The 20,857-nt window shown below is 44.8% G+C and overlaps 1 protein-coding gene across 2 annotated transcripts in view; it reads left to right on the top strand.

Moving 5' to 3' along the window:
• The window catches only part of LOC135552588 (uncharacterized), a 41,485-nt gene extending 21,090 nt beyond the window's left edge, over positions 1-20,395 (top strand). The window contains exons 3-6 of one of the 2 annotated variants that reach the window (XM_064984295.1): positions 6,623-6,742; positions 11,360-11,496; positions 17,587-17,654; positions 17,782-20,395. In XM_064984295.1, coding sequence (XP_064840367.1) covers positions 6,623-6,742; positions 11,360-11,496; positions 17,587-17,654; positions 17,782-17,834 — 378 coding nt within the window. In that variant the 3' untranslated portion in view covers positions 17,835-20,395. Of the gene's footprint in view, positions 1-6,622; positions 6,743-11,359; positions 11,497-16,217; positions 17,358-17,586; positions 17,655-17,781 lie in introns of those variants that run through there. The other variant, XM_064984297.1, reaches the window with a different exon arrangement.
• Positions 20,396-20,857: the final 462 nt, after the last annotated feature.

Raw genomic sequence — 20,857 nt, 5'->3', positions numbered from 1 at the left:
CACCCGTCTGTCAAAACACAATACATAAGATTTGAGCAGCCAGCCCTGTTCTGAGTGTTCTTACTGTACTGATTAGACTGTACATGTTCACTTGCCAAATCCTTAATCAAGTCTTACTTACAGCTCATGTCCTGTGTGTTATACACAACAATGTTATCAGTTGAATTATGTAGCCACGTTCAACAGTCCCAGTACAGTAAATCACTGTATTACGGTCATGTGTCGGTCCTCTGACTCCTGGAGGGCCTTCAGATGAGCTCTGGCCTGTCTCTGGTGTGTGTATGTGTGTGTGTGTATGTGCGTGCATGCGTGCAGGACTTGTTGGAGGGTAGAGATCAGCGGGCTGGGGCTGGAGTCAGAGGTTAATGAACTCCCACAGCATGTGAGCGTCGTGCGGTAATGAGGCGAGACAATGGCGGCCGGCAGGCTGGCCAGAGAGTCACACAGCCCGAAGGGGGGGGGACACTTGTACTTTGGCCTGTATCACTCTTCCATAATGAGACTGAGCCAGATTTCATGGTTTGACCACAGATGGGCGTATTTGCGTGTCATTTTGGTTTCCTGTGACTGTCGGATCTGATTATCGAGGTGTGTGTTTGACACAGCTGCTCTTCACCGGTCAGTATGCAAAAGGCTGACCGACACTGTGATGGATTGTGTGGGTTTGAAAGTGAAGGATTTTGTCTTCACTCTGTATTGAAGCTTCTGGGCTTGCCACTTCAAGGGGTGACACTGAATGATACTATGTTCTCTCCCTGCTCGCTCCTCGTTGTTTGCTGATAACTGAGCCAATACTTGTGTAACCGAGCCTAGCTGGAGTGAAAGAGGAACGCAGTCCGCCGCTCTTCACCAGTGTTTACTCCTCCCCCTTAGTACTCGGTGATGGGCTGGGAGAGGGGAAGAGAGAGAAGGGATCTATGGAGGGACGGAAGAGAGGAGAGGGACGGTTAAGACTGAGAGAAAAGAAGATATCGTTATTAAGAGAAGAAGGGAAGACTAGGTGAGAGGGAGACCAAAGGGAGGCGGAGAGAAAAGACGGTTGAAGAGTGAGACAAGAGAGGAAGAGAGGAAGTTGAGAGTAAAACGAAGGGAGAAAAGGTTGTTGTTTTAGAGCCGGTGAGGGGATGAGGTGCACTGTACTCTCCAGGGTCTGATGAGTTCTGACCTGTATCGTGATAAAGTATCAGTGCCCGGTCGGAACACCACGTCACTGGGACCCTGATGGCTCAGATTCCTACACACACACACACACACACACACACACACACACACACACACACACACACACACACACACCCAACCTGACCCAAATAACCTCCCCAGCAGAGATACAAAGGCTAGGAGACCGTAACGTAAATAAATGTTTATGCACTTCTCTGTGCATATTCTGACTTTAAGCATGAGGATAGCGTGCTATTCACCTGCTATTCATTTTGGGCGGAAATGGAATAAATGTAGACATGTATCTACAGATTCGCCATATTCTGACCTTGGTGTGTTTCTGTAGACCTGACTAAGACTTGCAGCCAGTTTTACGGACACTAGTCCTGGACTAAAAAGTAAGTTCAATTGAGAATCTTTTGAAAATACTTTTTAGTCAAAGACTAGTTTTAATCTGTGTCCGTATAACCAGCACAGGGGCGGCAGGTAGCCTAGCGGTTAGAGCGTTGGGCCAGTAACCGGAAGGTTGCTAGATCGAATCACTGAGCTGACAAGGTAAAAATATGTCGTTCTGCCCCTGAACAGGCAGTTAACCCACTGTTCCTAGGCCGTCATTGAAAATAAGAATTTGTTCTTAACTGACTTGCCTAGTTAAATAAAGGTAAACAATTCATTAAAATCTGTGTCTGGGAAACCACCCCTTGGTGTTGGATTGGAGCCTTTTTGTTACACAGTATTATTATTAGGATTAGTATTGAATTGGATTAGTATTGTTCACCATGTGTGGTATTGGATTTGGACATGACATGCTAATATGGCTACGTTTACACAGGCAGCCCAATTCTGATCTTTTCCCCCCGCTAATGAGTCTTTTCGCCAATAACATCAGATCTTTTTTCAGATCTGATCTGATTGGTCAAAAGACCAATTAGTGAAGAAGAAAACAAAAAAAGATCAGAATTGGGCTGCCTGTGTAAACGCAGCCTATGTGATACGTGGCGTTAGTGTCAGTGAGCTTTTCACATAGTTGCGTGCAGTGGAGGAATGTGTACTCCCAGGCCCATTCAGACACACACATCCCTAGAGAAGCACATGGACACGATGTGCTTTAACACAGCCTTGCCTAGCAGGGGGAAATGCCAGCCAGGGGCCATTGTTCCTCTACTAATACTCAAAGGACTGTTTCCAGTCCAGTACAGATGAGGTTGAAACATTAGCTGAGTAGTTACATGCTCACTGTCCTGTCCTCCACAGGACCAGCTAGTTAAGAGTTTTGAAGTACCGTCTTGTGAAGACGATGGCCCATCTCTCTCTCCGCATTCAAGTTTTTAGAAGAGTCAGGGTTTATAGTCATGTGTGACCCGTAATGTAGAATTGTAGCCGGCCGACGTAGCAGTGTTTAAGTCACAGAGAAATCACTGGGACGCTGACTGTCTCTATACAGAACCACGGGACTGTGAGTGAGTACAGTAGCCTATATGGTTCCCCATGGAGTGGAATTTCATCCCTACGAACAACCAGTGAAGGGGTTAAGTAACCGTACACACAGCAGAGCCTTACCACTGCCACTGCTCACCTCCTAAAGCCTCTTACCTGATTGGTGGGTAAAGGGTTCCGCCCACTGACGATATGGTACAGGCTCAATGGAATGGGGGTGGCAACATGGCTGCCATACCCGGCCATCATGGCTTAAAGGTACAGCGTTTAGTTTCACAGCACAGTGCATGCTTCACACCCAGTCTTGTGTCTTAAAGGGGAACTGTGCCTAACGTCTTAAAGGGGAAATGCACCTTCTGATTTGGCCTAGTTTTTTAGCTTGCTCCTCAAGAAATGCTGGCGGCCATGACAGAAGTCAAACGTGAGTTAGATTATGGTGGGGTTTGATGTGGGTGTGTCCTTAGGTGTTTCTTGGGTGTGTCCTTGCCCCCATCAACACACACCATAGAGTCATAATACCCATAAAACCTAGCTATCAAACAGGGAAATGGTTCCAATAGTTCTTTCCACCATTTATTTTTTTGCCATAGGAGATTTTTAGAAACACTTAAAATAAGGGCTGTGTTTTGTGTAGGCTTACCCTGGCATGACGATTTGATAATCATGTAAATCTCTCTCGGACAAGTTGACTTTTATCAGTATATTCGGCTCTATTTACTCTCAGATTCGAAAATGCTAATTAGCATCAACGTAGACATGCAAAACTACAAATCCCTGCAAGCTCCTGCATGTCATCTCTAGCTGACTATTCTGTTCCCCACTCAATCACAACAAACACTTCTCATGCAGGTTGAGTTCAATAACTACAGGCAGATGTATGGTGAGATAGATATGCTAAACTGTGTTTTGATAACTTTCAAATGTAGTAACAGTTCCATGTAGAACAGTGGTCAACAACCTTTTCTGAGTCAAGATCCCTTTCAGTCAAAAAGCAAGCCGAGATCTACCGCTCAGATCTCTTTTAAATGTCACATTAACCTAAATAAAAGCAGTTCTGTAGGAATGAGATTTGTGCATTACATTATCACAGCATATTAACTATATGCCTGCTAATATTGTTCTTCTCAGACCATATTATATTTCAAAACTCGAGTATTAATTATAAAATGTATCACTCCCCAAAAATACAAAATAAAAGATGTCTAAGTTTCCGACTTGAAATTCCGTGTTGGATGAAACGCACTGAATTCGGAAGTAGGAGATTTCCGAGTTCCCAGTTGTTTTGAACACAGCATTAGTCTCAGTGGAGGGAGAGAGCAGCAGAGGGGTCCGTCTTTCACGGTCCCTGCTCTCACCTTCCTTTCCCCTAGTGAGATTGACCAGAAAGAGGGGGCACCGTCTTCCACCTGATGGCGAAACTCGACTCGCACCTCATCTGCCTCATGCACAAATTCATGTTGTTTCTGTGACCCCCAAAGTGAAATATTCCTTGCTACTAAAATAGACACGAAGAGCTGCTAATAAGAATAATAATAACGCAGGGCTATCGATACACTTGACTACTCATTTCATTGCCGCTGCAGTGGAAGTAGGGAGAAGCACGTGGTGTGTTTTGTAATAGTGTTGAATAAAAACTTAGTCATGAACTCACTCATAAAACAGCAGCTCTTTGCTGTATTCTTTGACCGTCTCTCGTATCAAACTTTGCTGGGGTCGTGGAAGCTGTTGGCACGGTGATTTGGGCTATCCGATTGGCCAGCGCAGTAGGCACACTCAACTTAGCCATAGATAACACGGTCCATCGAGAAATGGTTCCAAATGGAAACACTTTGCCTACCTGGTTCACGTGGCTTCTGAATCAAGTGCGTCTATGGACAATAGCGCACCACAAATACAAAAAAAACAAGGAACGCAAGCCTTTGTTGTTGGCTTTTCTACAGAAATGTTTGGTGATCGACTAGGAATGCCAAGAAGATCGACCAGTCGATCGCCAGGTTTGTGACCACTGATGTAGAATAAACAACCCTTTACATAATACCATAGAAGCAGTGTCATCTTTCATTGTCATTCCCAGCTGATACAGACACTGTGCCTATCAGCATTTTGTCTGGTGGTAATGGGGCTACCTTGGCAAACATGTCAGAGTGGTCATACCTTCCTTTGTGGTGTCCCATATACAACAGGAGTTCCCTGACCCTGGTGGAGAATATACAAGATGTCTTCCTCCCCATATCGACTGACACCAATTCTATAATTTATAAAAGACAATACGTAAAAATTGTCTAGTGCCAGGTCTCTGTCCGTTCAGAGACATCATTATCAAGCCCATCTGTCAGTCTGGACTTCATCACGTCATCTTGTTTCCATGTGCTGGCTCCATACATGTTTCTGTGAACACTGTTCAGTTTGGCCTTATGATGGCATGTCCTTTCCATTTGAATCGAGGGAGACTGGCAACAATAGAGGAGCTGTCCGAAGGTTACTGGTGTCACATTACACACTTTTATTCTTGTCTGACAAGCTGTGAAAATTCCAAGTGAACAGTGAATAAAATCATTTGGGGAGGTTGCTAAACCATTGCAATCACATTGCTGGTTATGATACCCACCTTTGCTCCTTCTGGTAGGTCCCAGCATCCATCCATGACCATGGGATCAGTCGGGAACCCAGCTGTGCACTTTGTCTAACAGAAAAACAGGGTCAACAAGTGTCATCATCCCTCATTTATAAACATTCTGGAAGCTAATTCTAAGCTTTACATTTGTAGACTGACTGGGTCCAGATTGAATTAGATTCAGACCGGTGACGCCGTTACACTATGCAACCAACTGTGACATGTTTTATAGTGGTCCTGGGTTGGTTTAAGTTTGTTGCTGCCAGTTAGTACACAGTTGAGATGAGTTAGCTAGTTTGTACCAACATAGCTGCATCCAAAATGTATTTGTGCCCTAGACATGGCTTGTACTTCAGAGGCTAATGTGACTGTTAAGTCTAAATTACACTAATTTAGAGTGGCAGGGAAATAGAATGACATTGCTTAAGTAGGTAAATAAGTAGGAAACAACTTTGCCATAAGATGTCATTATGTTGCCATTACTGTTAGCAAAGTTTGTCAAAAATAGCTAGCTAGCAATGCTAATGTTAGCTAGCTAATATACGGTGGTCGCCTAAATCTTAGTTAGCTGGTTAAACTTATACTGCATCTAAAGTTATTCTGGCAACATCACAATCATGATGATCGAGATCGTGATGGTGATGTTATCGTGTTTCATAGGCAAAACCTACCTCAATACAACTCAGATAACGTTAGCTAGCTAGCTAGTTAGGTAGCTATCTAGCTAATGTCAGCTATGCTGGTGATAATAATAATATTTGACCTTTTATTTAACTAGGCAAGAAAGTTAAGAACAAATTCGTATTTACAATGATGGCCTACACCAGCCAAACCCGGACGACGCTGGGCCAATTGTGCCCTATGGGACTCCCAATCACAGCCGGTTGTGATACAGCCTGGATAGTGATAATGATGATCAAAATATACATAACCAGCAGTCTGTCTAGCTACCAGTATACTCACCACCACGAGGGACCAATGAAATCCAACCACCTTTTCTGCATGATATAGGGTACTTCGGCAGGGCATACAAACCATAGTGGTTGGCTGGGGGGGATGTAACAACCGAGCCCCATTCAATAAAGAAAAGCGAAGTAGGCGAAGGTGCAATTTGCACTGTGGAGCTTGTCAAAAGGGGATGTAATTTGTTGACATAATTGTATTCCAAACCCAACCTTCATTTACTCGCACTGAGGTCCCAAACACCATTTTAGACGAGACTGACCTTATGATCATATTTACAATTTGTAGTCAATTTTGACACTAGAAAAAATGTTTCTGACTCATAATCGATGCAGTTTAAGGGAATTAGTTGTTTTTTTAGGGGCAGTCACTCTTTTAAGGGCAGTCTTGAGAGGTGTGTGTTCTTACTGTAACCGACTGTTAAACATCCCTGCCTTCTCTCCTCAGGCTATGGTGGCCTGTTACCCAGGTAACGGCACGGGGTACATCCGTCACGTGGACAACCCTAACGGTGACGGCCGCTGCATCACCTGCATTTACTATCTCAACAAGAACTGGGATGTCAAGGTACAATAGAAAATGTAGTCTCATACGTCAAGAAACAAGTCTCTCACTGTTGCTGCTTGTTATAGACCCCCCCCAGCCCCCAGCTGTGCCCTGGACACCATATGTGAATTGATTGACCCCCATTTATCTTCAGAGTTTGTACTGTTAGGTGACCTAAACTGGCATATGCTTAACACCCCGGCCGTCCTGCAATCGAAGCAAGAAGCCCTCAATCTCACACAAATTATCTAGGAACCTACCAGGTACAACCCTAAATCCATAAACATGGGCACCCTCGTAGATATCATCCTGACCAACCTGACCTCTAAATACACTTCCTCTGTCTTCAACCAGGATCTCAGCAATCACTGCCTCATTGCCTGCGTCTGTAATGGATCCGTGGTCAAACGACCACCCCTCATCAATGTCGCTCCCTAATACACTTCAGCGAGCAGGCCTTTCTAATCGACCAGGCCCGGGTATCCTGGAAGGATAAAGACCTCATCCCATCAGTAGAGGATGCCTGGTTATTCTTTAAAAGGTGCTTTTCTCACCATCTTAAATAAGCATGCCCCGTTCAGAAAAATGTAGAACTAAGAACAGATATATCCCTTGGTTCACTCCAGACTAGACTGCCCTTGACCAGTACAAAAACATCCTGTGGCATACTGCATTAGCATCAAATAGCCTCTGCGATATGCAACTTTTAAGGGAAGTTAGGAACCAATATACACAGTCAGTTAGGAAAGCAAAGGCTAGCTTCTTCAAACCGAAATTTGCATCCTGTAGCACAAACTCCAAAAAGTTTTGGGACACTGGAAAGTCCATGGAGAATAAGAGCACCTCCTCCCAGCTGTCCACTGCGCTGAGGCTAGGAAACAATGCCACCACTGATAAATCTACGATAATCGATCATTTCAATAAGCATTTTTCTACGGCTGGCCATGCTTCCCACCTGGTTACCCCTACCCCGGCCAACAGCCAGCTCTGTACCCCCCACAGCAACTTGCCCAACAACCCCCCCCCCCCGCTTCTCCTTCACCCAAATCCAGATAGCTGATGTTCTGAAAGAGCTACAAAACCTGGACCCCTACGAATCGGCTGGGCTAGACAATTTGGACCCTCTCTTTCTAAAATTATCCGCCGCAATTGTTGCAACCCCTATTACTAGCCTGTTCAACCTCTCTTTCATATCGTCTGAAATCCCTAAAGATTGGAAAGCTGCCCTATTCAAAGCGGGAGACACTCTAGACCCAAACTGTTACAGACCTATACCTATCCTGTCCTGCCTTTCTAAATTCTTCAAAAGCCAAGTTAACAAACAGATCACCGACCATATAGAATCCCACCGTACCTTCTCCGCTATGCAATCTGGTTTCCGAACAGGTCATGGGTACACCTCAGCCACGCTCAAGGTCCTAAACGATATCATAACCGCCATCGATAAAAGACAGTACAGTGCAGCCGTCTTCATCGACCTGGCCAAGGCTTTTGACTCTGTCAATCACCGCATTCTTATTGCAAGACTCAACAGTAGGTGAACTCGCCTGGTTCACCGACTGTCAAATCGAAGGGCCTGTTGTCCGGACATCTGGCAGTCTCTATTGGGGTGCCACAAGATTCAATTCTCGGGCCGACTCTTTTCTCTGTATATACAGTGCCTTGCGAAAGTATTCGGCCCCCTTGAACTTTGCGACCTTTTGCTAGATTTCAGGCTTCAAACATAAAGATATAAAACTGTATTTTTTGTGAAGAATCAACAACAAGTGGGACACAATTATTAAGTGGAACGACATTTATTGGATATTTCAAACTTTTTTAACAAATCAAAAACTGAAAAATTGGGCGTGCAAAATTATTCAGCCCCTTTACTTTCAGTGCAGCAAACTCTCTCCAGAAGTTCAGTGAGGATCTCTGAATGATCCAATGTTGACCTAAATGACAAATGATGATAAATACAATCCACCTGTGTGTAATCAAGTCTCCGTATAAACGCACCTGCACTGTGATAGTCTCAGAGGTCCGTTAAAAGCGCAGAGAGCATCATGAAGAACAAGGAACACACCAGGCAGGTCCGAGATACTGTTGTGAAGAAGTTTAAAGCTGGATTTGGATACAAAAAGATTTCCCAAGCTTTAAACATCCCAAGGAGCACTGTGCAAGCGATAATATTGAAATGGAAGGAGTATCAGACCACTGCAAATCTACCAAGACCTGGCCGTCCCTCTAAACTTTCAGCTCATACAAGGAGAAGACTGATCAGAGATGCAGCCAAGAGGCCCATGATCACTCTGGATGAACTGCAGAGATCTACAGCCGAGGTGGGAGATTCTGTCCATAGGACAACAATCAGTCGTATATTGCACAAATCTGGCCTTTATGGAAGTGGCAAGAAGAAAGCCATTTCTTAAAGATATCCATAAAAAGTTTTGTTTAAAGTTTGCCACAAGCCACCTGGGAGACACACCAAACATGTGGAAGAAGGTGCTCTGGTCAGATGAAACCAAAATTGAACTTTTTGGCAACAATGCAAAACATTATGTTTGGCGTAAAAGCAACACAGCTCATCACAATGAACACACCATCCCCACTGTCAAACATGGTGGTGGCAGCATCATGGTTTGGGCCTGCTTTTCTTCATCAGGGACAGGGAAGATGGTTAAAATTGATGGGAAGATGGATGGAGCCAAATACAGGACCATTCTGGAAGAAAACCTGATGGAGTCTGCAAAAGACCTGAGACTGGGACGGAGATTTGTCTTCCAACAAGACAATGATCCAAAACATAAAGCAAAATCTACAATGGAATGGTTCAAAAATAAACATATCCAGGTGTTAGAATGGCCAAGTCAAAGTCCAGATCTGAATCCAATCGAGAATCTGTGGAAAGAACTGAAAACTGCTGTTCACAAATGCTCTCCATCCAACCTCACTGAGCTCGAGCTATTTTGCAAGGAGGAATGGGAAAAAATTTCAGTCTCTCGATGTGCAAAACTGATAGAGACATACCCCAAGCGACTTACAGCTGTAATCGCAGCAAAAGGTGGCGCTACAAAGTATTAACTTAATGGGGCTGAATAATTTTGCACGCCCAATTTTTCAGTTTTTGATTTGTTAAAAATGTTTGAAATATCCAATAAATGTCGTTCCACTTCATGATTGTGTCCCGCTTGATGTTGATTCTTCACAAAAAAATACAGTTGTATATCTTTATGTTTGAAGCCTGAAATGTGGCAAAAGGTCGCAAAGTTCAAGGGGGCCGAATACTTTCGCAAGGCACTGTATCAATGATGTCGCTCTTGCTGCTGGTGATTCTCTGATCCACCTCTACGCAGATGACACCATTCTGTATACTTCTGGCCCTTCTTTGGACACTGTGTTAACAAACCTCCAGACGAGCTTCAATGCCAAACAACACTCCTTCTGTGGCCTCCAACTGCTCTTAAATGCAAGTAAAACTAAATGCATACTCTTCAACCGATTGCTGCCCGCCTGCCCGACTAGCATCACTACTCTGGACGGTTCTGACTTAGAATATGTAGACGACTACAAATACTGGTTATACTGTAAACCCTCCTTCCAGAATCACATTAAGAATCTCTAATCCAACATTAAATCTAGAATCGGCTTCCTATTTTGCAATAAAGCCTCCTTCACTTTTGCTGCTAAACATACCCTCGTAAATCTGATCCTACCAATCCTAGACTTTGGCGATGTCATTTACAAAATAGCCTCCAACACTCTACTCAACAAATTGGATGTAGTCTATCACAGTTCCATCCGTTTTGTCACCAAAGCCTCATATACTACTCACCACTGCGATCTGTATGCTCTCGTTGGCTGGCACTCGCTTCATATTCGTCGCCAAACCCACTGACTCCAGGTCATCTATAAGTCTTTGCTAGGTAAATCCCCACTTTTTTTCAGCTCACTGGTCACCATAGCAACACCCACCCGTAGCACACGCTCCAGCAGGTATATTTCACTGGTCATCCCCAAAGCCAACTCCTCCTTTGGCCGCCTCTCCTTCCAGTTCTCCGCTGCCAATGACTGGAACGAATTGCAAAAATCACTGAAGCTGGAGACCTATATCTCCCTCACTAACTTTAAGCATCAGCTGTCAGAGCAGCTTACCGATCATTGCACCTGTACACAGCTCATCTGTAAAGGCCACCCAACTAACTCATTCCCATATTGTTATTTTTTTTTTTTGTGCTTTTTTTCATCGCAGTATCTCTACTTGCACATCATCTGCACACCTATCACTCCAGTGTTAATGCTCAATTGTAATTATTTCGCCTCTATGGCCTTTTTATTGCCTTACCTCCCTAATCTTACTACATTTGCACACACTGTATATATATTATTTCTATTATGTTATTGACTGTATGTTTGTTCATCCCATGTGTAACTCTGTGTTGTTTTTGTCGCACTGCTTTGCTTTATCTTGGCCAGGTCGCAGTTGTAAATGAGAACTTGTTCTCAACTGGCCTACCTGGTTAAATAAAGGTGGGAAAGAAATACATCTGATATACTGTACTTTATACAGTGCCACCAGATTTTCCTGCCTCTCTAACCTCAAGGCTATGGATAAGACACTGTGCATCCAACAGGAAACCTATTTGTGTGTGTGGTCAGGTTCAAGGAGGTCTGCTGCAGATCTATCCAGAGGGGAAGAGTGTGGTGGCCAACATAGAACCGCTGTTTGACCGTCTGCTTATCTTCTGGTCCGACCGCAGGAACCCACACGAGGTTAAGCCAGCCTACGCTACACGGTGAGTAACCACTGTGACCACACATGCAGCCACGCACCCAAGCAAGGGTATATACGGACACGCTTGGTGCTCAAATTGATGACGTATGTCGCGCAGCTGAGAGTCGAGGGGAGACGAACGGATTGGCTTCAGTCAGTTCCGTCAGTCGTCCTGATGAGCCCTTCCCAGCCAGCTAATTTTGCGTGTAGCTATAAAGTTCAGTGAGAATTCGAAACTTGTCTGCCGATGTTGTGACTTGGGAGAGTGTTCAGAATCCTTTTTAATGCCGTAGTTGCACATTTTTGGCGAAAACCATGCTTTACCTGTCAGCGTAGCCAATATCAGGCCAGGATATCTAGCTACTTCCCTCTCCTCACTGCCATACAGCAGTGCTCGTCGAGCTGGGGCAAAGGACATTATGCGCCTTGGTGTTGCTGTGTTGCGAGCATACGACACAAACTCTCCCCGTTGAGCAGCAACGTTAGACTGTATCATGGTGACATCCAGATGGTTACTACCAAGGCAGTATTACAAGTTCTTCTTGTGTAGTAAAATCAAGTGGGATGGAACAAATTGGCTACATGAACTCCCTCCAGCGATGTGGTACAGCTGCCGGATGGGAAGCAGCTACATAGCACCTCACTACAACACCGTTGCAATGGTCATTTGCACCTGCTTGTCGTCACGTTAACTAATTGGCTTGTCACGGTGACATTCAGATTGTGACCAACACTACAAGTAATTTCTCCCTCGCCAATCAAAATCAAAATCTCTTTCATTTCATCACTGTTGTTGCCAGCATAAATTAGCTGGTTCCGAAGGGCATATCAGGATGACTGACTGAACCTATCCACTCAACTCTCAGCTACGTGACATACGTCATCAGTTTGGGCACCAGGCGTTCCCGTATGGCCTCTCCCAACACACACACACACACACGCACGCTGACATAGACTCACACTGGGTCAGATAGGTGATACAGTATGTACACTTACATAGTCACTGCATGCTCACTGAGATGCACTGTATTCAATCACACACACACACACACACACACACACACAATTAAAAACTGTAATATGTTGTGTGGCTGAACGACGGCATGGATAGAATTCAGCTGGCAGGGTTTCCGCTGAATCGGCAAGATAGAACAGATGCCTCCGGTAAGACGAGGGGTGGCGGTCTGTGTAGATTTGTAACAGCTGGTGCACAAAATCTAATATTAAGGAAGTCTCAAGGTTTTGGACACCTGAGGTAGAGAATGTCATGATAAGCTGTAGACCACGTAGCTGTCTATTTACCACCACAAACCGATGCTGGTACTAAGTCCACACTCAATGAGCTGTATAAGGCCATAAGCAAACAGGAAAACGCTCATCTAGAGGCGGCGCTCCTAGAGGCTGGGGACTTAAAGAAGTCAATAAAGAAGTGGTCAGATGACGCAGATGCTAAGCGACAGGACTGTTTTTGTAGCACAGACTGGAAAATGTTACGGGATTCTTCCGATGGCATTGAGAAGTACACCAGATCAGTCACTGGCTTCATCAATAAGTTTATTGATGGCGTCATCCCCACAGTGACCGTACGTACATACCCCCACCGGAAGCCACGGATTACAGGCAACACTCTCGTTGGATGTGACGGGGCTTACAAACTATTACAGACTACAAAGGGAAGCACAGCCCGAGCTGCCCAGTCACACGAGCCTACCAGAAGAGCTAAATTAATTATATGCTTTGAGGCAAGCAACACTGAAGCATGCATGAGAGTATCAGCTGTTCCAGACGACTGTGTGATCACGCTCTCCATGGCCGATGTGAGTAAGACCTTCAGGAGCCTACATTCAGATGGATTACCAGGACGTGTACTCAGAGCATGCGCTGACCAACTGTCAAGTGTCTTCACTGACATTTTCAACCTCTCCCTGACTGAGTTTGTAATACCAACATGTTTCAAGCAGACCACCATAGTCCCTGTGCCCAAGAACACTAAGGTAACCTGCCTAAATGACTACTTACCTGTAGCACTCACGTCTGTAGCTATGAAGTGCTTTGAAAAGCTGGTGATGGCTCACATCAACACCATTATCCCAGAAACCCTAGACCTACTCCAATTTGCATACCGCCCCAACAGATCCACAGATGATGTAATCTCTAAAGACACTCCACACTGCCCTTTCCCACCTGGACAAAAGGAACACCTATGTGAGAATGCTTTTCATAGACTACAGCTCAGCGCTCAACACCATAGTGCCCACAAAGCTCATCACTAAGCTAAGGATCCTGGGACTAAACACCTCCCTCTGCAACTGGATCCTGGATTTCCTGACGGGCCGCCCCCAGGTGGTAAGGGTAGGTAACAACACATCTACCACGCTGATCCTCAACACGGGGGCCCCTCAGGGGTGCATGCTCAGTCCCCTCCTGTACTCCCTGTTCACCCATGATGACGTGGCCAAGCACGACTCCAACACCATCATTAAGTTTGCCAACGACACAACAGTGGTAGGCCTGATCACCAAAAAAGATGAGACAGGTCAGAGACCTGGCCATGTGGAGCCATAATAACTACCTCTCCCTCAACGTGATCAAGACAAAGGAGATGACTGTGGACTACAGGAAAAAGAGGACCGAGCATGTCCCAATTCTCATTGACAGGGCTGTAGTGGAGCAGGTTGAGAGCTGTCAACATCACTAAGAAACTACCATATTACCCCTAACGAAAAGGAAAAATGAACGATAATAATCATGGTCCAAACACATCAAGACTGTTGTGAAGAGGGCATGACGAATCTTATTTGGCATGGGTCCTCAGATCCTCAAAAAGTTCTACAGCTGCACCATCGAGAGCATCCTGACTGGTTGCATCACTGCCTGGTATGGCAACTGCACGGCCTCCGACCATCTGGCACTACAGAGGGTAGTGCGTACGGCCCAGTACATCACCGGGGGCCAAGCTTCCTGCCATCCAGGATCTCCCTTCAGATGAAGGCCCTAAAAATGGTCACATGCTCCAGCCACCCTAGTCATAGACTGTTTCTCTCTGCTACCGCATGGCAAGCAGTACAGGAGTCTAGGTACAAAAGGCTTCTTAACAGCTTCTACCCCAAGGCATAAGACTCCTGGACAGCTAATCAAATGGCTACTCAGACTATTTGCATCCCCCCTCCCCCCTCTTTTACGCTGCTGCTGCTACTCTGGTTATTATCTATGCATAATCGCTTTAACTCTACCTACATGTACATATTACCTCAATTACCTCAATTAACCCGTGCCCCCGCACATTGACTCTGTACCGGTACTCCCTCTATATAGCCTCGCTACTGTTATTTTACTGCTGCTCTTTAGCTATTCGTTTAAAAAAAAAATTTGCTTATCCATTTTTTTTACTGAACACTTATTTGTCTTAAAACGGCATTGTTGATTAAGGGCTTGTAAGTTAGCATTTCACTGTAACGTCTACACCTGTTGTATTCGGCGCATGTGACAAATACATTTCATTTGGATGTGTGTCACATGGTTTGAACATAACCACATCCACTCACCACCCCCACACTTCTTCTCTCTGCCGAGCCCTTACAACCTCTAACCCACTTTACTTCCTTCACACACAGCACAGGACAGTATATGTTCACTAAAGGCTCCTAATGTTGTTGGGGAAACTTTTACCTGCTCTATTAAAGGGATACTTTGGATTTGTCAGATGAACTCATTGGATACCATTTTTATGTCTCGGTATCCAGTATGAAGGAAGTCATAGGTAGTTTAGCGACTCAATGCTACTTAGCGTTAGCGCAATGACTGGCAGTCTATGGTATCTACTAGCGTGCGCTAACGCTAGTTAGCAACTTCCTTCAAAACTGCACGCAGAGACATAAGAATGGTTTCCGCGAGTTCATCGGACTCTGGAGAAGTAGATAAAACGCTTGGTTGCCAAAATCCCGACGTATCCCTTTAACAGATTATAGATCCACTCTCATGCTGATGATTCACTGTTGAGAGAAGTATGAACTCAGCCAAAGCCTATTCAGACTCCTGCCTGATGTTGGGATCATGCACAAGATTGTTTTCATCTACGTGCTGAATCCTGGAATGCATTAGTCAGAAGAACACCACAAAAATGTGACACGTCATTGGCTTGATTCTAGTTCATTAGTTAGTCCTCTCCTCTCTGTCTGACAGCTGGGGGGTGAGGTGGGGCTCAGGACAGGAAGAACGTATTTCCTGACTGGGATTGGGTTCAGGGGTGGAGCGAGGGAGGGAGGAGGGCGGCAGGGGGGCAGTCGTCGGTTCAATTGCAGCTCTCGGGCTTGAGGGAGAGAGACAGGAATAAACAACACAACCCCACTGAGAAGCCACACAGGAGAGGCAAGAACCCTCACTTAACCCTCCACTGTCCAAAACCAGCTCTGACTTAACACTCCACTGCCAATACAGTATACTGTGCATTTGGAAAGTATTCAGACCCCTTGACTTTTTCCACATTTTGTTACATTACAGCCTTATTCAAAAATGGATTCAATTGTTTTGTTCCCTCATCAATCTACAAAAACTGTTTTTTTTAGAAATGTTTGCTAATTTATAAAAAACTGAAATACAACATTTGCATAAGTATTCAGATCCTTTACTCGGTACTATGTTGAAGCACATTTGGCAGTGATTACAGCCTCAAGTGTTCTTTGGTATGATGCTACAAGCTTGGCACACCAGTATTTGAGGAGTTTCTCCCATTCTTCTCTGCAGATCCTCTCAAGCTGTGTCAGGTTGGATGGGGAGCGTCGCTGCACAGCTATTTTCAGGTCTCGCCAGAGATGTTTGATCGGGTTGTAGTCCGGGCTCTGGCTGGGCCACTCAAGGACATTCAGAGACTTGTCCCGAAAGCCACTCCTGCGTTGTCTTGGCTGTGTGCTTAGAGTCATTGTCCTGTTGGAAGGTGAACCTTCACCCCCAGTCTGAGGTCCTGAGTGTTCTGAAGCAGGTTTTCATCAAGGATCTCTTTGTACTTTGCTCCATTAATCTTTTCCTTGATCCCGAATAGTCTGCCAGTCCCTGACGCTGAAAAACATCCCCACAGCATGATGCTGCCACCACCATGCGTCATCATAGGGATTGTGCCAGGCTTCCTCCAGATGTGACTCTTGGCATTCAGGCCAAAGAGTTCAATCTTAGTTTCATCAGACCAGAGAATCTTGTTTCTCATAGTCTGAGAGTCATTTAGGTGCCTTTTTGTAAACTCCAAGTGGACTGTCATGTGCTTTTACTGAGGAGTGGCTTCCGTCTGGACACTCTACCATAAAGGCCTGGCAGATAGAGTGCTGTAGAGATGGTTATCCTTCTAGAAGATTCTCCCATCTCCACTGAGGAACTCTGGAGCTCTGTTAACGTAACCATCAGGTTCTTGGTCACCTCCCTGACCAAGGCCCTTCTACCCCCGATTGCACAGTTTGGTCGGGCGGCTTAGCTCTAGGAAGAGTCTTGGTGGTTCCAAACTTCTTCCATTTAAGAATGATGGAGGCCACTGTGTTATTGGGGACCATCAATGCTGCAAAAATGTTTTGGTCCCTTCCCCAGATCTGTGCCTCAACACAATCCTGTCTCGGAGCTCTGCGGACAATTCCTTCGATCTCATGGCTTGGTTTTTGATCTGATGTGCACTGTCAACTGTGGGAACTTATATAGACAGGTGTGTGCGTTTCCAAATCATGTCCAATCTATTGAATTTACCACCAATCAAGTTGTTGAAACATCTCAAGGATGATCAATGGAAACAGGAAGCACCTGGACTCAATTTCGAGTCTTATAGCAAAGGGTCTGATAACTTGTGTAACTTTTTTTAAATACATTTGCAAAAATAAAAAATAAACTGTTTTCACTTCGTCTTTATGGGGTATTGTGTGAGATTGATGCGGGAAAACATGTATTTAATCCATTAGAGAAGGCTGTAACGTAACAAAATGTGGAGAAAGTCAAGGTGTCTGAATACTTTCCTGAATGCACTGTATAGCACAAGCCTCTCCTACTCTGTACTGTACTATACGGTACTGAATTGGTCTGTACTTGCTCCTGAGCTGAGAATCTGTGTTGTCAGTCTGATCAGATCTGTGTGTTACAGCTATGCCATCACTGTCTGGTACTTTGATGCCAAGGAGCGGGCCGAGGCCAAAGAGAAGTACAGATTGGGTGAGTTACAGTTCTGAATGTCTGACTTACATGTAATAGTGTGCCTGAAACGGTTTATGCACTTTGTACAGTCCAATTTTCAAAACGTATTTAGTCTCGTTTCCTCTGCCATTTCTTGTGTCCATAGCAACCGGACAGAAAGGTGTTCAAGTGCCCGTCACTCAAAACAACAAAACCTAAATCCCATCCAACGAGTGCTTCCCCCCCAACGAGTGCTTTCTGGATGTGCATGTGCCTACCCGCGCTGCTATTGGACATTTTATTCTGAGGGGAGACGCTGTAAACCCAGCAGGCCCTGCCCACTCTGTCTCTGTCAGTCGTCTGAAACAGCTCTTGATTGGCTGTGAGGAAATACGGCAGCATCTGATTGGGCGGTTGAGGGAAAGGGGGCGGAGATGGAACATGGTGGAATCAGTTGGTGAGAAGAGCGAGGCAGGGTCAGACTAACTCAGGTGGCATAAGGGCCGAAGAGGATGAAGATGACTCATCTTCATCAGAGAAGTAAAAAATAATAATTTGAGACAAGAAACCGATTGGACCGGCTCTTGTTTTTCAGTTTTTGCCCTTTCAATAATCATCGCTGTTTATATTATAATCAGAAAGTAATCTTCTCTGCTCAGCTCAGCTCAGTCAAAAGATGAGGGTATTTTGTCCAATCAGAAAGCAGGCCTAAGGAGACAGGAGAACCCTCTGTATGGTCAGAGGAAAACGATTGCATCCGGTTTTCAGGGGAAATGGAAAAGTGAGCCTGTTAGCAATCTTAACTCCTCCTCCAGTTAGGGAAATGTGTTTGGAGGTCCTGACCATCACACACATCGTGACACATCCAGCATGTTGCCTCAGCTACATCCAGCAGTCAATCAACAACGCGCCGTTAAAGAGGAAGTGACCTCACAGGAAATGATCCTTTACATATCATACAGCAGGGTGGCATTCAGCTTCTCCCAGCAGTCATGTTGCTGGAGAAACTGTTAGGGTTAGCCACCTGCCACCAGCGTACAGAGAAGACTGAAGACTCTCTTTAACGCAGAGAAGACTGAAGACTCTCTTTAACGCAGAGAAGACTGAAGACTCTCTTTAACGCAGAGAAGACTGAAGACTCTCTTTAACGCAGAGAAGACTGAAGACTCTCTTTAACGCAGAGAAGACTGAAGACTCTCTTTAACGCAGAGAAGACTGAAGACTCTCTTTAACGCATAGAAGACTGAAGACTCTTTAACGCATAGAAGACTGAAGACTCTCTTTAACGCAGAGAAGACTGAAGACTCTCTTTAACGCAGAGAAGACTGAAGACTCTCTTTAACGCAGAGAAGACTGAAGACTCTCTTTAACGCAGAGAAGACTGAAGACTGTTCTTTAACGCAGAGAAGACTGAAGACTCTCTTTAACGCAGAGAAGACTGAAGACTCTTTAACGCAGAGAAGACTGAAGACTCTCTTTAACGCAGAGAAGACTGAAGACTCTCTTTAACGCAGAGAAGACTGAAGACTCTCTTTAACGCAGAGAAGCATGAAGACTCTATTCAACTCGACTAGTCAAACAGATAAAGTGCTTTCACGGCCTCCTCAATAATGTTTTGTTTGTTTGTGCGACAGCCAGTGAGAATCTAAGTGTGCCATGTCGGGAAAGCAATGTAACAATTCCAAGAGCGTGTTTTTGTTTGTGAAATGTTTTGAAGGCGGTGCCTAAGCAAAGCTCACACAGACACTTCCACAAAAACACTGGAACCTGTGCAAGCCGTCGGTGGGTCGGGTCGAAACAGGGTTTGCTGAATGTTTATAGGGTGTATTTTGTTGATGTGTGTATGACTGTGTGCATCTGTGTACGTGCGTGAGGGAGTGTAAGAAGATGTACTGTACAAGCAAACCTGTTTCTAGTACCTTAGTGGTCCCAATTGCACCTGTATGCCCCAACCCTACTGGTACCAAGACTAGAGGCTGCATCAGCACTATCAACATCACCTACAGTGCATTCTGGTCTACTCACACATACAATCGATTGGACACGGTTTACCACGACATCTGAATCTAACCTGACCCCAAACCCTCAGTCAACCTTGTTCAATTCCACAGAAGCAAATGTTAATGCACAGAAGGGTCTGTGTGAAACTACTGCAGTGTGTGTCTGGCTGTGTGTGTGTTTTTTTTTTCTATACTTGTGGGGACCAGATGTCTCCACAAGAATAGTAAACAAACAGAAATTTGACCAACTGGGGACATTTTGTTAGTCCCCATAAGTATAGTTCTATGTGGTTAAGGTTTGAATTATGGTTAGGGGTTAAGGTTAGGTTTTGGGGTTAGGGGAGGGAAAATAGGATTTTGAAAGGGAATCTGTTTTGTGTCCCCACAAGGCTAGTTAAACATGACTGTTTGTGCATGTGTGCACCCTGGCCTTGAATGGGGGTGAGGATGCGCTTGACTGTGTGTGTGTGTGTGTGTGTGTGTGTGTGTGTGTGTGTGTGTGTGTGTGTGTGTGTGTGTGTGTGTGTGTGTGTGTGTGTGTGTGTGTGTGTGTGTGTGTGTGTGTGTGTTACAGACTGGGTAAGAGAGAAGTAAAAGATATCACTTTTCAGAAATGCTATCTGTAAATGATGACAATGGAAATTTAGAAAATGCTTTTATGCTGTGGATAATATGGTTATTGAGATGCAATAGTAACGAAAACAATGAGAACAAAAAAAGTTGCCTAATTTTTTTTCAGAATTTTGCAGTATTTAATTAAAACGTGTTTTTGTATAAGAAGACTTGTTTTTTTGTGTTCTTGAATATGGAGTACTGCTTTCTGATTCTGGACAGAGTCACTGATATCACACAGAGCATGGATCTTCACACTGTGGACATTCAGGGGAATTATGGATGCTATTTACACACACACACACACACACACACACACACACTGAGGCCATACAGTAAGAAGTCCAGTCTCTATAACCACAATTATGCAGCCATTTCCTCTCCCAGACCTGTCTCAGCAGGAGTGATGGAGGGAAGAACAGGGAGGTATAACGATGGAACGGATGGCAAGAGACAGAGAAACAGAGAGAGGAATACAAAACTGTGGTAAGGTTGGCAGATTGCATGTCACTAAAGTGTTGAGGAGATTACAATGTGGTCACACATTGCAATCGCACATTGTTTTGAAGAACGGAGTGAACCCGAGGGTTCCATTCCAAATGACACCCTATTCCCTATGCAGTGCACTAT

Source organism: Oncorhynchus masou, chromosome 13 (assembly GCF_036934945.1).
Source record: "Oncorhynchus masou masou isolate Uvic2021 chromosome 13, UVic_Omas_1.1, whole genome shotgun sequence".
NCBI lineage: Eukaryota > Metazoa > Chordata > Actinopteri > Salmoniformes > Salmonidae > Oncorhynchus > Oncorhynchus masou.
This window is presented reverse-complemented; position numbering and strand designations above follow the sequence as displayed.